Here is an 18715-nt window from a genome sequence, read left to right on the forward strand (position 1 = left end):
AGACACATGCAGACACTAGTCCCGTTCTTTAACATTTATCATCTGTACATTAGCTTTTCTGTATTGTTAACATTGCATTAACATCACCTTCATGTGGCCTGCTATGTCATTATCGGGATATGAAGTGCGATTTTTGGAGACTCTTCAAACTTGCGCTTGTCCAGCTTTGTCACGAACTATGTACAGGCAGCATGCAGGACTTTACTCTCCGTTAATGCATTCCTTCCCCTTATAAATGTTGATCTCCTTATGTTAACATTAAATTGGATTTTTGTTTGACATGAACATCTTCAAATCTTGTACATTTCTATTTTGAGGTCTTGGGTTTGGGAAATACTGTACAGGATGTCCATGAAGTCTTTGTGTAACTTTGAACCTTTATAACTTTTGATGTACACATGATGGAAACAAACTGTACATGGCATATGAAAGCATTCATCAAGTTTTCATGTTTTTTTGGAAGAAGTAACAGTAAAGAGTGAATGTTGTTTTCCAATGTTGTAGAATTTCAAAGGTGTGATCACACACAGATTTGTCTGAAGTTTTGACATTTGCGGTATATGTGAATGGAAACAAGACTAGTTTATCTTTACTGAATGACCGTTTTTACAGCCATTTTTCCCTGCTGTGCAGGGGTTAGGCTTTTTCTTGAGGCAATGTTTTTTTTTTTTATGGCCGGATGCCCTTCCTGACACCAACCCTGGTCGCTAGTTGATCTTTACTGGATGATTGATTAGTTTGTTCATTGTCCCGAGTAAACATATATATATATATATATATATATATATATATATATATATATATATATATATATATATATATATATATAAACAGGACACAAGCATATGGTACTGCATGATGCAATATCTGAGAGCATGACCTACTATTTGAAGGCACTGTCTGTGGCAGTTCTCACAGCTACAATAGTGAGGTATTCCACCGCAATGCTTTCTCGTGATGTCAATTCTACCTTCCACCTGTTCCGTACATTTTCATGTGAATGCCACTTCCTCCCTCCCCCACCCCCCCCCCATGGATCAAAATTATTGTGATGTTCTTTGTGAACACACCTCAAAAGTGGGTCGATTATATTTGATGGTGTCTGCTCTGCTTTCTTCAGCTGAAGCTCCTTTAGCATGTCTTTATGCTCATACCTTCACGTCTTGAAATGTGTGTGACAGCTTTTGGGTGTGTGACAGCTACAAAACGTCTGTGTGAGCAGTACAACTGGTGCTTTATTTCCATCATGAGTAATACAGATTGTTGTCCATTTTCTCAGGACTAATTTATTTGCTCTTTAATATTGTAGTTGATGTATACATTACCTTGCTGCAGGCACTGTGGGAGGAGGGTGCCAGTGTATTGGTACACTGCTCAGATGGCTGGGACAGAACCGCACAAGTTTGTTCCTTGTCTGCAGTTATTTTGCATCCTTACTACCGGACAACTCGTGGCTTTATGGCAAGTCAGCTTGGTGACCAACATGCTTCTTTGTTGAGATAAAAGAGGATAGTTCTTGTGGAAGTTGCACTTTTACACTAATGGAATATCTTGATGTCTTGCAAATGTTTTTACAGAAACGTATATGTTCGTTATGTAGCTTCTGAACTCTAAATCCCAATTGAGTGTCCCATAACAGGGAAGGATATTTTGCATCCAAGATATCCTTCCCTGTTATGTGATGGTCAACCCTGCCATAGCAATTTGTTCCTGCTTGCAGATCTGATTCCTCGATGACCAGAACCAGGGTATTCAATATATTCCACGTGGTCATGATTTGCTTTGAACAATTCACCGGCTACGTATACTTTGTGACTTGACTGCATGAATTTTTGTAAAGTTGCCCCCTCTTTCGTCAAAATATTCATTTGTTATTTCTCATTTGTGAGCACCTACACTGACTGTGCCAAAGTGTTGGACACATTCAGGAAATTACAATGTATGGACGTTTTTATCATGAACAATTTACTCAAAGTTTCTACTAATGTTTTCTACTATTATAACAACATTGATTGTTATTAATACAGTTCGCTTGGATGAAAATAAACCAAGGTTGTCATTCAGCAATCTTTAATTCACAATGATCAGCATCTTCAAAAACTTGTTGACTCAAAGTAAACTATGCATGAGCAGCTAATATGAAGCATTGTCATCGCTAATCCATCGCATTTACCAATCAAGTTTGATTCCGGTTCTGGGTTTGGGGCGACGGCAGCTTCTTTCAGGGCTCTCTGCCGACTTTCTCAAAGTTAAGTTTCCGGTCATTATATGCCACGTTTTAACTTTTTGTTTTCTCACCGACATGTTTACTGTGTGTTCCTAGTTCAGTTTTGTTTCAAAGATCGCGCTATTTTGTGAGTTGAACTTCTTCCCCGCCCCATCCCTCTCCTTTCCACAGATCTCTGAATGTCTCTGTTCCCCACTGTTTTGTCCTACCCTCTCCCACCCCTCTTGTCTAATGCCCCCCTTGTTGTGCGTTGTGTTTGCTCTCATATGAGCCTCGACAATGTACACATACAAAAAAGTCTCACTGATAACTCATTGTCAGGTGTTCTTTGTCATCAATAGCTGGTGATTCCTCTCTACACATCCACAACAATAAAAGCCCACTTTTTGTGCTGCAGAATACAGATCTACCAGGATTAACTGTTAAATTAAAACAAAATGGCGAAGATTTCAGTCGAAGATCGCCATAGAATTGTTAATGCACAAAGAAGGATCGCACTCCATCGCAAATCCCCACACTTCCCACCGAAAGCAAAGTTTTAAAATGGCAAAAAGTTGCACCAGGAATGACTCTATATCAAAAATTGTTTCTGCACAAGGAAGGTAAAACATTAAGTGTTTAGCTCGCATTACTTGTTTAAAATAAATTATTTATTTATTTTTCTGAGGTCTGGTATCCAAAGTACAATCAAAACTAGATGGGCACTCTTTGACGTCGCGACATCGCCAGATATGCCTTCGCCCACATTATTACATCAATGATCATTGTACATATTTGTACCAAGTTTGGTTTAAATCCCTGAACCCAGATTCAAAGTATTAAATAATTCTGGCTGGCAGACCATGCGTCCGATCAGGTTGAAATTTAAAACGTATATATTCCCCATGACTATTAGATCGTAACTGTGACATTTCACATTGATTGATGAAGCGGTTCAAGGGAAATAATTTTACCAAGATTTTTGTTCAATCCAATATGGCTGCCAGGCCATGTGACCTATTTATTATTCGTAAACACTGGTATCCGCAAGACTTGGGGAACATGTGGGTGAAGTTTCCCTTTCTATTTGTCAAGCTGTTTTGGAGAAGATGATTTTTTTTAAAGTTTGAGGGTAAATTCAATCATGTGACCTATGATGTCATAGTTGGAAAACTTTTTGTTCCTCGTGGATCAGTGATGAACCTGTAAATTTTGCCATGATCTGCTCAGCCGTTTCGGAGAAGATTTTTGAAGGTTTTTTATGTTAAAAACAATATGGCTGCCAAACCACATGACCGATGCCGTCATCAAATTCCCCCCCCCACCCCATACAATTTATCCATAGATTACCCTCGGAAATTTTCATATCGATCGGATAAAGCGTTTGACATATGCAGTTATGATGTCATAACGAAGCCACCGATGACATTAAAAAAATCACATTTGTTTCCCATGGGGAGTACTTCACATGTACCAAGTTTCAATCTTTTCCAGAGAGCGGTTTCGGATATATAAAGGTCCAAAATTTATCCTTTTTTTTTCCCCAATATGGCTGCTACACCACGTGACCTATAACATCAGAATTATCATAACATTTTACATGAGTAGTCGCACCTATGGTGAAAATTGTCAATTGAATAAGCGGTTGCAGAGAAAACAGAGAAAATTATCATGGACGGACAACTTGAAAATATAATGCCATCGGCGACTTTGTCAGCAAGGCATAACTAGAGCGGCACTCGGGAGAGAGCATACCTCTGTCAGGCTGAACAGTTAACATGTTGTATCCCACTGATGGGCTGGACCTGCATCCGGTTCTTAACCAAAATCGAATTGGCTTCTTATCACCTACCCAACTCATCCATCTAGTTTCGTTATAATCCATCGACAACTTTTTGAAATATAGTGCGCTGTATCGTTTTTGTCCTTTTCTCTCAATCGTAAAGAATCACTTTTTTTAATTATTGTGTCCAGATCTTCACCAAAATCGAAGTGATTCCTCCTTGGCACACTCTCAACCTGTCTACCAAATTTCATTGGACTCTGTCCATAACTTTTTGAGATATCCTGCTCACAGACAATCAGACAGAAGTGGTGAAAACCTAACCTCCATCCACCTTTGGTGCTGAGGTAATCAACAAGTACAGAGAAAAATAATCTATAATTAAGAAACCCAGCACTGGAAGACCAAAAAAGGTGTCCAACAAGGATGAGCAATATTTGAAGATAATAATCCTTAAGGAATAGAAAGAAGATGATTGAATTGACAACAGAACTGTCAAATGGTTCACGTGTCGTCATCCATCCATCAACAGTACAAAGGTCACTTTTGAAATCAGGACTTAAAGGATGTGTTGCAAGAAGAAAACCTCTTGTTTGGAAAAGGAGACAAGAATAATAGGCTAAAATATACACGAGAACACAGAAATTGGACAATGGAGCAATGGTCAAAGTTGCTTTGGACACACGAATTTGTTTGTTATTTGGATGTAATTGGAGATGGTTTGTGAGATGATAAAAAACTGAAACCGATAAAACCTTGCTCGAAGCCAACAATTAAGCATGGAGGAGGTTCACTGCAAGTTTGGGGGGTGCATATCCTTCAGTGGTGTTCATAAAACTTTATGCTGTATTTACTGCAGCAAGGTACAAACAAATTTTAATCCATCATGCTGTCCTCAGTGGTGCAAGACTTATCGGTCCAAACTTCATCTTGTGTCAAGATAATGATCCAAAACACCCAGCTGGAGTAATTAAATTTATTTGCAAAAGAAAGAGGAAGCGGAGTCCTTCAACGTGTGGAATGCCCCCCCCCTCAAAGTCCGGATCTCAATGTCATTGAAGCTGTATGGAACCATTTGGGCAAAGAAAGAAGTTTCTTTAGATCCCAGCAATTTCAGTGATCTTTGGAAGGCCTTGGAAGAAGCATGGAACACCATTATAATATTATTTGTGGAAAAGTTCAATGACCAGTTCATAACATTCTTTGAAGGTGTCCCTAGAAGAATTTCAATTGTTTTGAAGGAAAATTGTGGACACACATTTGGTTTGGTTATTTGAATATATATGTGTGTGTGTGTATATATATATATATATATATTTATATATATATATATATATATATATATATATATATATATTTATATATATATATATATATATATATATATATATAATTTTTCATAACTATTTTATTTTTGTTTCCTTTTGCATCAGAATAGAAAAATGTAAAATATTCAAGAATTTTGCACAGCAGTCTACACCACCTTAATTCTAATAGATACACGTGAGCACAAATATATAGGCATATCCAGTTGCAACATCTCCATGCTGAGTAGAGGCATAGTGTGTTGTATACACCAACAGTTATCAGAAGTGTAACTTTCATTGCAATAATCTTTGTAAAAGATTGAACTGCAAACTGTATCAAATAGTACCACTTCCATGATATAGCTGCATGATGAAGAATTTTTGAAATGATTACAAGCTACTTGGGCATGAGACTTGGCCACTTAAGCTTCTGACTACTTAATACATCTTTTTGGTTTTTTTTGTTCGTTTTTTGTTTTTTAACCTGGTTTGCTATTCAAAGCTTCCTGATGGTGTAAAGATATGAGTGCAAAGGTCAACTTATAACTTATTTTCTCTGTTCACAGACTGTGATTGAAAAAGAATGGATAAAATTTGGTCACAAGTTTGCGCAAAGGTGAAGTGCATTGCACACACACAATTTCCTTCAATGTAAAAAGTCTTCCAGTATTTCTTGTGAAATTACTTCCAACTTAAAATTTTTATCATTTGATGTTTGAGAAATGCCAAGCTTCTGGCAATCATTGTATTTCTGCTGCTCCCTTCTCCCTCCCTCCTTCCTCAAAATTTATCGATCGTGAAATGAATGTAAATTGAGGGGGTTGGGGTGAAGGGAGGTACAAGGAGGGAGCAGTAAATGACAATGTTTACAAACATACTTCTCATGTTTGTATGCTGAGTGTCATATTTTGCTTCACTTTATTAGCGAACGAAGTAGGCTTCATACTTAACGTGTGCACATGAGAGAATAGGAAACAACAACAACAACACAATACCCCTGACGATTTGGAATCCATGTCGTTGGCTATGACCCTTTTGCTTCCGGTTGTTGTTAAACGCTTTGCGGTGTATAAACACGATTGGGTTTTATTTCTATCTTGTGAATATTACTTAACGCGTGCACATGAGAGAATAGGAAAACAAAAACAACAACAACACAATACCATGGCAATTTGGAATCCGTGTCATTGCCTATGACCCTTTTACTTCCATTTTTGTTTTGTTTCTGTTTTTTTTTTTTGTTTCCGGTTTTTGTCATGGGGAATGATGCATGCCAGGAGATAAACTCATCGTCGGAGACATGAAAGACCCAAATAATATCAGACATGGTGTATATTTCCTCCACTGATTTTAATAAAGATATCTCCCGCATCATCAAAAAATACTTTTTAATCGTGATTTACATTATTTGATTGCTGATCCCGAATCCAGGCCGAAGTAACTGGAAATTGTGTATACAGTTGTGAACAAGTTATAGGTAAAGTCAGAAGCGAATGTAAGAAGAATTCTACGTTCAATCTAGTATTTTTTTTTTTTTTAGATGAGATCCTGTTCTTGGTGGTGTAGTTGTCGTTGTGAAGGTAATGTTGAGGTAATTTTTTTTTTATATGAGATCCTGTTCTAGGCGGTGTAGTTGTCGTTGTGAAGGTAATGTTGAGATAATATTTATTTTTTAGATGAGATCCTGTTCTAGGCGGTGTAGTTGTCGTTGTGAAGGTAATGTTGAGAATTTTTTTTTTTTTTGCAGATGGGATCCTGTTATAGGCGGTGTAGTTGTTGTGAAGGTAATGTTGAGGTATAATGTTGAGGTAATATTTATTTTTTTAGTTGAGATCGTGTTTTAGGCGGTGTAGTTGTTGTTGTGAAGGTAATGTTGAGGTAATATATATATTTTTTTTTTTAGATGAGATCCTGTTCTAGGCAGTGTAGTTGTCGTTGTGAAGGTAATGTTGAGGTAATATTTATTTTTTAGATGAGATCCTGTTCTCGGCGGTGTAGTTGTCGTTGTTGAGGTAATATTTATATTTTTAGATGAGATCCTGTTCTCGGCGGTGAAGTTGTTGTTGTGAAGGTAATGTTGAGGATTTTTTTTTTTAAGATGAGATCCTGTTCCAGGTGGTGTAGTTGTTGTGAAGGTAATGTTGAGGTAATATTTATTTTTTTTAGATGAGATCCTGTTCTAGGCGGTGTAGTTGTTGTTGTGAAGGTAATGTTGAGGATTTTTTTTTCACATGAGATCCTGCTCTAGGCGGTGTAGTTGTCATTGTGAAGGTAATGTTGAGGATTTTTTTTTTGTTAAGATGAGATCCTGTTCTCGGTGGTGTAGTTGTTGTGAAGGTAATGTTGAGGTAATATTAATTTTTTCAGATGAGATCTTGTTCTCGGCAGTGTAGTTGTTGTGAAGGTAATGTTGAGGTATAATGTTGAGGTTATATTAATTTTTTTAGATGAGATCCTGTTCTAGGCGGTGTAGTTGTCGTGAAGGTAATGTTGAGGTAATATTTATTTTTTCGGTGAGATCCTGTTCTAGGCGGTGTAGTTGTTGTGAAGGTAATGTTGAGGTAATATTTATTTTTTTTCGATGAGATCCTGTTCTAGGCAGTGTAGTTGTCGTTGTGAAGGTAATGTTGAGGTAATATATATATATATATATATATATATATATATATATATATATATATTTTTTTTTAGATGAGATCCTGTTCTAGGCAGTGACGTTGTCGTTGTGAAGGTAATGTTGAGGATTTTTTTTTTAAGATGAGATCCTGTTCTTGGCGGTGTAGTTGTTGTGAAGGTAATGTTGAGGTAATATTAATTTTTTCAGATGAGATCTTGTTCTTGGCGGTATAGTTGTTGTGAAGGTAATGTTGAGGTATAATGTTGAGGTAATATATTTTTTTTAGATGAGATCCTGTTCTTGGCGGTATAGTTGTTGTGAAGGTAATGTTGAGGTATAATGTTGAGGTAATATATTTTTTTTAGATGAGATCCTGTTCTAGGCAGTGTAGTTGTCGTTGTGAAGGTAATGTTGAGGAATTTTTTTTTCAAATGACATCCTGTTCTTGGCGGTGTAGTTGTTGTGAAGGTTATGTTGAGGTAATATTTATTTTTTAGATGAGATCCTGTTCTAGGCGGTGTAGTTGTTGTTGTGAAGGTAATGTTGAGGTAATATTTATTTTTTTAGATGAGATCCTGTTCTCGGCGGTGAACTTGTCGTTGTGAAGGTAATGTTGAGGATTTTTTTTTTTTAAGATGAGATCCTGTTCTAGGTGGTGTAGTTGTTGTGAAGGTAATGTTGAGGACTTTTTTTTTCAGAAGAGATCCTGTTCTAGGCGGTGTAGTTGTCGTTGTGAAGGTAATGTTGAGGATTTTTTTTTTTAAGATGAGATCCTGTTCTCGTTGGTGTAGTTGTTATGAAGGTAATGTTGAGGTAATATTAATTTTTTCAGATGATATCTTGTCCTCGGCGGTGTAGTTGTCGTTGTGAAGGTAATGTTGAGGATTTTTTTTTTTAAGCTGAGATCCTGTTCTCGTTGGTGTAGTTGTTGTGAAGGTAATGTTGAGGTAATATTTATTTTTTTTAGATGAGATCCTGTTCTAGGCTGTGTAGTTGTCGTTGTGAAGGTAATGTTGAGGTAATATTTATTTTTTAGGTGAGATCCTGTTCTAGGTGGTGTAGTTGTTGTTGTGAAGGTAATGTTGAGGACTTTTTTTTTTCAGATGAGATCCTGTTCTAGGCGGTGTAGTTGTCGTTGTGAAGGTAATGTTGAGGATTTTTTTTTTTAAGATGAGATCCTGTTCTCGTTGGTGTAGTTGTTGTGAAGGTAATGTTAAGGTAATATTAATTTTTTCAGATGAGATCTTGTTCTCGGCGGTGTAGTTGTTGTGAACGTAATGTTGAAGTATAATGTTGAGGTAATATTTATTTTTTTAGATGAGATCCTGTTCTAGGCAGTGTAGTTGTCGTTGTGAAGTTAATGTTGAGGTAATATTTATTTTTTAGATGAGATCCTGTTCTAGGCGGTGTAGTTGTTGTGAAGGTAATGTTGAGGTAATATTTTTTTTTTTTAGATGAGATCCTGTTCTAGGCGGTGTAGTTGTCGTTGTGAAGGTAATGTTGAGGTAATATTAATTTTTTTCAGATGAGATCTTGTTCTTGGCGGTATAGTTGTTGTGAAGGTAAAGTTGAGGTATAATGTTGAGGTAATATTAATTTTTTTAAATGAGATCCTATTGTAGGCGGTGTTGTTGTTTTTGTGAAGGTAATGTTGAGGTAATATTTTTTTTTTAGATGAGATCCTGTTCTAGGCGGTGTAGTTGTCGTTCGTTGTGAAGGTAATATTGAGGTAATATTTATTTTTTAGATGAGATCCTGTTCTTGGCGGTGTAGTTGTTGTGAAGGTAAAGTTGAGGTAATATTATTTTTTTCAGATGAGATCTTGTTCTTGGCGGTATAGTTGTTGTGAAGGTAATGTTGAGGTATAATGTTGAGGTAATATTTTTTTTTTTAGATGAGATCCTGTTCTAGGCAGTGTATTTGTCGTTGTGAAGGTAATGTTGAGGATTTTTTTTTTTGAGATGACATCCTGTTCTTGGCGGTGTAGTTGTCGTTGTGATGGTAATGTGGAGATAATATTTTTTTTTCAGATGAGATCCTGTTCTCGTTGGTGTAGTTGTTATGAAGGTAATGTTGAGGTAATATTAATTTTTTCAGATGAGATCTTGTCCTCGGCGGTGTAGTTGTTGTGAACGTAATGTTGAGGTAATATTTATTTTTTTTAGATGAGATACTGTTCTAGGCGGTGTTGTTGTTTTTGTGAAGGTAATGTTGAGGTAATATTATTTTTTTTCGATGAGATCCTGTTCTAGGCGGTGTAGTTGTCGTTGTGAAGGTAATGTTGAGATAATATTTATTTTTTAGGTGAGATCCTGTTCTAGGCGGTGTAGTTGTCGTTGTGAAGGTAATGTTGAGGATTTTTTTTTTTTTAAGATGAGATTCTGTTCTCGTTGGTGTAGTTGTTGTGAAGGTAATGTTGAGGTAATATTATTTTTTTCAGATGAGATCTTGTTCTCGGCGGTGTAGTTGTCGTTGTGAAGGTAATGTTGAGGATTTTTTTTTTTTAAGCTGAGATCCTGTTCTCGTTGGTGTAGTTGTTGTGAAGGTAATGTTGAGGTAATATTTATTTTTTTTAGATGAGATCCTGTTCTAGGCGGTGTAGTTGTCGTTGTGAAGCAAATGTTGAGGTAATATTTATTTTTTAGGTGAGATCCTGTTCTAGGTGGTGTAGTTGTTGTTGTGAAGGTAATGTTGAGGACTTTTTTTTTTCAGATGAGATCCTGTTCTAGGCGGTGTAGTTGTCGTTGTGAAGGTAATGTTGAGGATTTTTTTTTTAAGATGAGATCCTGTTCTCGTTGGTGTAGTTGTTGTGAAGGTAATGTTAAGGTAATATTAATTTTTTCAGATGAGATCTTGTTCTCGGCGGTGTAGTTGTTGTGAACGTAATGTTGAGGTATAATGTTGAGGTAATATTTATTTTTTTAGATGAGATCCTGTTCTAGGCAGTGTAGTTGTCGTTGTGAAGTTAATGTTGAGGTAATATTTATTTTTTAGATGAGATCCTGTTCTAGGCGGTGTAGTTGTTGTGAAGGTAATGTTGAGATAATATTTTTTTTTTTTAGATGAGATCCTGTTCTAGGCGGTGTAGTTGTCGTTGTGAAGGTAATGTTGAGGTAATATTAATTTTTTTCAGATGAGATCTTGTTCTTGGCGGTATAGTTGTTGTGAAGGTAATGTTGAGGTATAATGTTGAGGTAATATTAATTTTTTTAAATGAGATCCTATTGTAGGCGGTGTTGTTGTTTTTGTGAAGGTAATGTTGAGGTAATATTTATTTTTTTTTAGATGAGATCCTGTTCTTGGCGGTGTAGTTGTTGTGAAGGTAAAGTTGAGGTAATATTATTTTTTTCAGATGAGATCTTGTTCTTGGCGGTATAGTTGTTGTGAAGGTAATGTTGAGGTAATATTTTTTTTTTTAGATGAGATCCTGTTCTAGGCAGTGTATTTGTCGTTGTGAAGGTAATGTTGAGGATTTTTTTTTTTGAGATGACATCCTGTTCTTGGCGGTGTAGTTGTCGTTGTGATGGTAATGTGGAGATAATATTTTTTTTTCAGATGAGATCCTGTTCTTGGCGGTGTAGTTGTTGTGAAGGTAATGTTGAGGTAATATTAATTTTTTCAGATGAGATCTTGTTCTTGGCGGTATAGTTGTTGTGAAGGTAATGTTGAGGTAATATTTTTTTTTTTAGATGAGATCCTGTTCTAGGCAGTGTATTTGTCGTTGTGAAGGTAATGTTGAGGATTTTTTTTTTTGAGATGACATCCTGTTCTTGGCGGTGTAGTTGTCGTTGTGATGGTAATGTGGAGATAATATTTTTTTTTCAGATGAGATCCTGTTCTTGGCGGTGTAGTTGTTGTGAAGGTAATGTTGAGGTAATATTAATTTTTTCAGATGAGATCTTGTTCTTGGCGGTATAGTTGTTGTGAAGGTAATGTTGAGGTATAATGTTGAGGTAATATATTTTTTTTAGATGAGATCCTGTTTTAGGTGGTGTAGTTGTCATTGTGAAGGTAATGTTGAGGACTTTTTTTTTCAGATGAGATCCTGTTCTCGGCGCTGTAGTTGTTGTTGTGAAGATAATGTTGAGGTAATATTTATTTTTGCAGTTGAGATCCTGTTCTCGGCGGTGTAGTTGTTGTTGTGAAGGTAATGTTGAGGTAATCTTAATTTTTTCATAGCAAAAAGACGGTTTAATTTGATATATTTAAGAAGCGAATGTAAGAAGAATTCTACGTTCGCTTCTAGGCTTTGCCTATTCCATATTAGCCCTTCCCCCATGCAGTGGGAAATGTCCCTGGCCTCCCGACAAATTAATTACCTATGCAGTCATTTCACTTCCAAGCCGATTTTCATCACCTCTTATATTTATTTGCTTCACATAATATGTGAATTACATGTCCCTCAGTTTGTAAGCCTTGAAAAGTTGGGCAAAAACCAAAAAATATTTTTTATAACGAAAAGCTGCCTCCATCGCTGTGAACAAAACATACATTATCTCATTTCCTCTGCATGAGTTGTAATCAGAATGTACCAATTTGTTTCCTCAAAGTGATACCTTAATTTAATGATAGAAGATGCGTTGTCCAGTCTTCAATTGTACACCTGAGGCCTGTGTGACCTGTTCCAAGGCAAGGCATTTTTGATTAGGCCGAAACAAAGTGGCGAATTGAGACCCTTGGAAGGTGAATGTGAGCTGACCAAGGATAAGCCTGTTTTTGTTTCTTCATGATGAGAGGAATTGATTATCTTCAGAAGGGTTGTGTTTAAATATACCCAAATACCCAGTTTTCATTCATGCACTCCCTTGGTTTTGGGCCACTGGATTTCATGGTTTTGGAGTTGAGGAGGAGAGACACTCTGACACACACACTGAAATATATTATTTTAGATATGAAATGTGCACTTCTATATAGCTAAAAACTAATTTTATGATAAAGCAATAGTGTTGACCAAAAATAAAGCATGATATTTTAAATGAAGCTTTTTATGCCTCCGCACCAAGGGTGCCGGAGGTATTATGTTTCCGGGTTGTCCATTCGTTCGTCCGTCCGGATTTTCATTTAAGCGATAACTCAAGAAGCAAATTGTAGAATTTCATCAAACTTGGTAAAAAGGTAAAGTAAGACAGGTCAATTAACTGATTACATTTTGAGCCTGATATGATAAAGGTCAAGGGTCAAGGTCAAACTGAAATTTCACTGTTTACACCCTAACTCAAGAAATATTGGACAGAATTTCATCAAACTTGGTACAAAGGTAAAGTTAGACAGGGCAATTAAGTGATTAGATTTTGGGCTAGATATGATAAAGGTCAAGGGTGAAATATGTCAATACTCAAGTGTTTGTGCAGGAGAGCGGAGGCATACCCGTCGACTGCGCACAGTCGAATTACTCTAGTTTTTAAATCCATTGAAGACACCAACACAGTGAAGTCTGGGTAGCTCTACTGAAAAGTTCAACAATCAATCTTGTAACATCAATGGATGATTTGATTAATTTGTGATTAACATCTATCTAACAAATGGTATTATCAACAGGGGTTCTGTAGACCCCTCAGTTTCCCAAAGCAGTGTTCATGAGATCTGCAGAGTGAGAAGAGGGGAAAAAAATGTAAGAAAACACATCGTATGTATTGTTTCAGGAATTCGTCAGAGGGGGAAAGTAAGAATTGTTTCCAAGAAAATGTCCCGCAACTTCTTGAGACGGATTTTAAAACTTCATTAAAATTGGAATGGCACTCGGAAGAGCGCATACCTCTGCCAGGCTGAACAGTTTACGTTTTGTATCCCACTGATCAGCTGGATCTCCGTCCAGACCTGAACTAAAGTCCAATCGTCTTGTTCTTGTCACCAAACTAACTCATCCACTAAGTTTTGTCAAAACATGTCCACTACTTTTTGAAATATCGTGATGTATAGGGTGGGGCAGAGAAAGGGGAGATTTAAAAAAAACTCATGAATTGAATTAACATTTTGTATTTGCTAAATTACAAATATGCCATCTTAAAGTACATAGCACGCCATTTATTTATTGAAGATCACATCCTCGAGGTGACCGTCTCTGCACAGGCTTTCCTCTAGTCGTCCACACATGTTTCCCATGACACAGCGTAGCATCTCCAAACAAATTCTGGCAATTTTTTGACGAAGTCTTTCTTTCAGCTCTTCAATATTGTGTGGGTGATGAGTATACACTTTGCTTTTTAAGTACCCCCATAAAAAAGTCACTTGCTGACAGGTCTGGAAACCTTGGAGGCCAAGTAATGTTGATATTCCTGCAGATTATGTGGTTCTGAAAAAGTCGTCATACGGCGGCCATTCACACTCTGGCAGTATGAGGCGTCACACCATCTTGTTAAAACCAACTGGCCTCATTAACTTGTACCTAGTTGATCAGTCAAAAAAGTTGCGATCATGTTGGCATAGCAGAGATCGGTTTTTAAAATCTCTCGTTTCTCTGCCCCACCCTGGATAACATTTTTGGCCTTATCTCTCGATTATGAAGAAGCACTTTAAAAAAAATTAAAAATAATTGTTCTATCTGGACACGGATATTCACCAAAATCTAATTATTTCTTCCTCCTCACATGCCCAACATATCCACCAAGTTTAGTTTGAATACGTCCATAACCTTTTGTGCTATCCTGCTCACAGACAAACGGGTGAAAACATAACCTCCATCCACATTCAGTGGTGGATGTAAATATTAATTATAAGCATTATAGAAAATATCCAATTGCATTTTTACAACCAATATGAAAAGATTTGTAAGAAAGATTTGAATTTGCACAGTGTTGTGATGCCTTGCACACACTGATGGTTTAACCTCGTGTGCCAAAGAAGATGACAAGCTTATGGAATTTTCTACCGAGAGTGTACAAAGAAATTGATATGCCAGGTTCTGGATTGGTAGCCAGAATGAACCAGTTATTAGTAACATGAAAGGCCCGAGCGGTGGGAGGCCTTTGAGTTGAGATACCGAAACTAAATTAAGAACCCAATCTTCAAAAGACCGTAAATAATTTGACGCAATGTGACTGCACACACATTCAAAGCACGTGCTTATTCACTTTATATACGTGGGAAGATCGACTTTAGAACTAAAAGAAAACGTCAATTGTAAAAGAAATTTTAAAGAATTTAATGATTATAATAACAATGCAAACTGTGGTGTCTATCCGTATGTTCATCTGTCTCCTGTTTACGGCAGTCACTTCCCACACTGTATTTAAAAAGCTGCGCATGCAGGCAAAGCTCAACGTTTACTTTTGAAATGATGGGAGAACAGTCATGAACTAGAAGGGCACTCGGTAGAGTGAATACCTCCGCCACGTAATGCCTGATCCACGAGAACATATCGGGCCCAATACATTTTTCAAATATCATGCTATACAGTACTATATCATTTTTTTGGCCCTTTCTCTTAATGGTGAAGAATCGCTTCAAAATTAAAGAATTATCTTATCCGGATTCGGATTTGGATCTCCACCAAAATTGAATCAATTCTTCCTTGTCACACACCCAACGTGTCCACCATGTTTTATCCGAATCTGTCCACAACTTTTTTGAGATATTGTGCTGTATATCGTCTTTGGCCCTATCTCTCAATGGTGAAGAATCACTTTAAAAAAATTCTAGTATCCGGATCCAGATCTTCACCAAAATCTAAGCAGTTCGTCCTTTTCGCACACCTAACCTGTCCACAAAATTTCATCCGGATTCGTCCACAATTTTTGAGATATCTTGCACACAAACAGACAAACAAACATACCGACAGAAAGGTGTGAAACATAACCTCCTTCACCTTCGGTGGCGCATGTAATAATGTTGACAAATCTTATTTTACAATCAGGATATTCTGCACTAAATTGTTTGGAATTAATCATACTATCATTCACATTTCAAAATGTGATGTAACTTACAAAATTGAAATCTTGATGCAATATAGTCAGTCACTTTATTGTCCCTTGCAGTAATAATTCCAGAGATTATTGTGCATATGGTATCTGATATATTAGAAGTGTTGTATAGTAGAAGATTGGTTTTCCCTTGGCCTGGTGGTGGGAAGATGTTGGAATCATTATTGGTGCAGCGATCATGGCGTCAGCATCTCCCGTGCAATTTGCTTTGCTGGATTAACTTTTTCGCTACGTAAATCTGGTGGGACCTACAAACAGAACTTCCCATCTGAATTAAAGGCTGGAAGGAGCTGTGCGCTTATATTGTTCGATCATCTCTGCAGTAGTGTAGTATCAATAGCGGGCAGTGGCCATGGCGGTGTAGTGTCCAACTGCGGCGCCATGGTGGCATAACTGAAGCATCGTGTTTTTTAACATTCCATTCTGGAATATTGCCTACAGGATAACAGACAGCGATAACAGACAGCGATACAATGACTACAGGATAACAGTCATTGTTTACGTTTGGTTAGCTGGGTGGTAATGTGATAAGGCTGAGTAAGCGGATATTTAACTCTTATGTTTTGAGTGGGTTTTCTTGATCTATTTCTTGGCCAAAAAAAAAAAAGAATGAAGCCAGAAATGTCTGCAACAAAAGGAAATGAAATACGATGAAGGCAAAATCAAGTTTGGCTTCACAGTCATAAAAAAAAATGTAATTGACCTTCCTCGGTGCATCGAATGCCATGCAGTTTTCAGTAATGATGCCATGATACATGGCTGTCTTGAGCTCCATTCGAAGATGAACTGCGAGGCATTGAAAGACGAGCCAAAATCGTTTTTCACTGCCAAACTTCAGTGCTTGAAATGCATGAAGCTGGACGCCACCAGAGCTTTTCATCAGGAGACGGTCAATCTGGTGGAAGCATCTTACGAGCTGTCACTACTTGATGCCAAAGCAAATAAAGCTCACACGATTGGACAGACACTCGTGAAACCAAGCTTGTTGAGTGCTGCAAAATTTGTGCTTGGTGCCGAAAGCCAGAAAAAGTCATCAAAAACTTCGCTGTCTGATAACACACTGAAGCGTCGCAACGATGAACTTGAAGAGGACATAACGAGACAAGTTTTGGAACATGAAAGCATCGTGGTTTTTTTTTGCAATTCATTGCGATGAAACCATTAATATGTCCCAATGCTGTCAGTTGCTCATTTATTCTCGATTTATGGGTGATGGAGCTGTGAAAGAAGAAATGCTTTTCTCAAAAGCATTGGAGACCACATCAAAGGCTTCTGATGTTTTGGAACAGTTTGACTTTTTTTTCCAAGAAAATGGTCTTTCATGGGAAAAGTGAGTTGGTGTTTGCACCGACGGTGCCCAAGCAATGCTTGGCTCTCGTTCGCAATTCATGACATTGGCCAAATAAAATAATCAATCATAACTGGGACATAACTAGACCCAAAACATGGAGAAGAAGCATTGTGTTTGATCATTCCTTTTTCTTCTACTTAATTGTGCGAAGCTGTTTTTTTTTTTTAGCCTATCTGGAATTTAAATTTCAGATAAGGTATTGTCATCGCGCACCGTCCGTCTATCCATCTCCTTTTTCGACTTCTCTGGCCAAACCGATGGGCCGATCTGGCTGAAAATTTGCCGCAACATTCCTCTCCTGACTGGTAACCGGAATTGCAAAGTGCATTCCACTCACATAACCTAAAGTAGGTCAAAATTTCCGACTTCGTAAATTTCTTCAAAAATATTCTCCAGACCCACCAGTCAGAATGCTACCAAATTTGGGTTACATTCGGCCAAGATAGGGATGTTAAATTGCGAAGGTCATGCCGATCACATGACCGGAAATGTGTGTCAAAATGACCGAATTGGTCAACTTTGGGAAAATCGCATTAAATCCTTTAAAAATCTTCTTCTCCTGATCCACCAGTCAGAATGCTACCAAATTCGGGTGACAACATTAGGATAGGGCCCTGATGTTAAATTGCAGAGGCCATGCTGATCACTTGACCGGAAGTGTGTCAAAATGGCCGACTTTATCAATTTTTGTGAAAATTGCATAAATTCCTTCAAAAAATCCTCTTCTCGAGACTCATCTGTCAGAATGCTAACAAATTTGGGTTTCAGCATTATTTGTACGGTAGGGATGTTAATTATATTGTGGAAGTCATGCGGATCATGTGACCGGAAATGTGTCAAAATGGCCGACTTGGTCAACTTTTGGGAAAATCTCATTAATTCCTTTTTTAAATCATTTTCTGCAGAGCCACCCATCAGAATGTTACAAAATTTGGATTATGACATGAGGAGGGTCGTGATGTTAAATTGTGGAGGTCATGCCGATCACATGACCGGAAGTGTCAAAAATGGCAGACCGAGTAAAAATTTATGGAAAATCACATAAATTCCTTCAAAAATCTTCCACACCAGACCCACAAGTTAAAATTCTACCAAATTTAGGAAACAACATTAGGCCAGGGCCCAGATGCTGTCAAACAGGTCCAGTAGTTCCATATATATATATATATATATATATATATATATATATATATATATATATATATATATATATATATATATATATATATATATATATATATATATATATTGTATTAAAAACCTAACCTAACCCTAACTATTATTGTATTAAAAACAAAACGGTGCAAAGTGACTGGTGTTTTGCTCCTTCATCTTTCAAACCTAACATTTTTGAGCTACTGAGTAAAAAACAGTATATTCTGTCTCATTAAATGAATTTGATTCAAATCACATTTATTTGCAGTATGATAATTACCAAATATTCTGTGCTGGTAGTCAGTCTTCATTCATAGTTTGAGATATATACAAGTTTGTGTCGGAGCTGGGTTGAGAGATGTAAACGTGTTGTGTTG

The 18715-nt window shown here is 37.0% G+C and overlaps 1 protein-coding gene across 1 annotated transcript in view; it reads left to right on the forward strand.

The window, feature by feature from the left end:
* The window catches only part of LOC147024797 (phosphatidylinositol-3,5-bisphosphate 3-phosphatase MTMR6-like), a 97778-nt gene that overhangs the window by 68508 nt on the left and 10555 nt on the right, over positions 1-18715 (forward strand). The window contains exons 10-11 of the mRNA XM_085885064.1: positions 1336-1461; positions 5863-5912. Coding sequence (XP_085741190.1) covers positions 1336-1461; positions 5863-5912 — 176 coding nt within the window. The remainder of the gene's footprint in view (positions 1-1335; positions 1462-5862; positions 5913-18715) is intronic.

The sequence above is a fragment of the Eptatretus burgeri genome, chromosome 6, assembly GCF_056783735.1.
Source record: "Eptatretus burgeri isolate ZD-2024b chromosome 6, Ebu_testis_v1, whole genome shotgun sequence".
Classification (NCBI taxonomy): domain Eukaryota; kingdom Metazoa; phylum Chordata; class Myxini; order Myxiniformes; family Myxinidae; genus Eptatretus; species Eptatretus burgeri.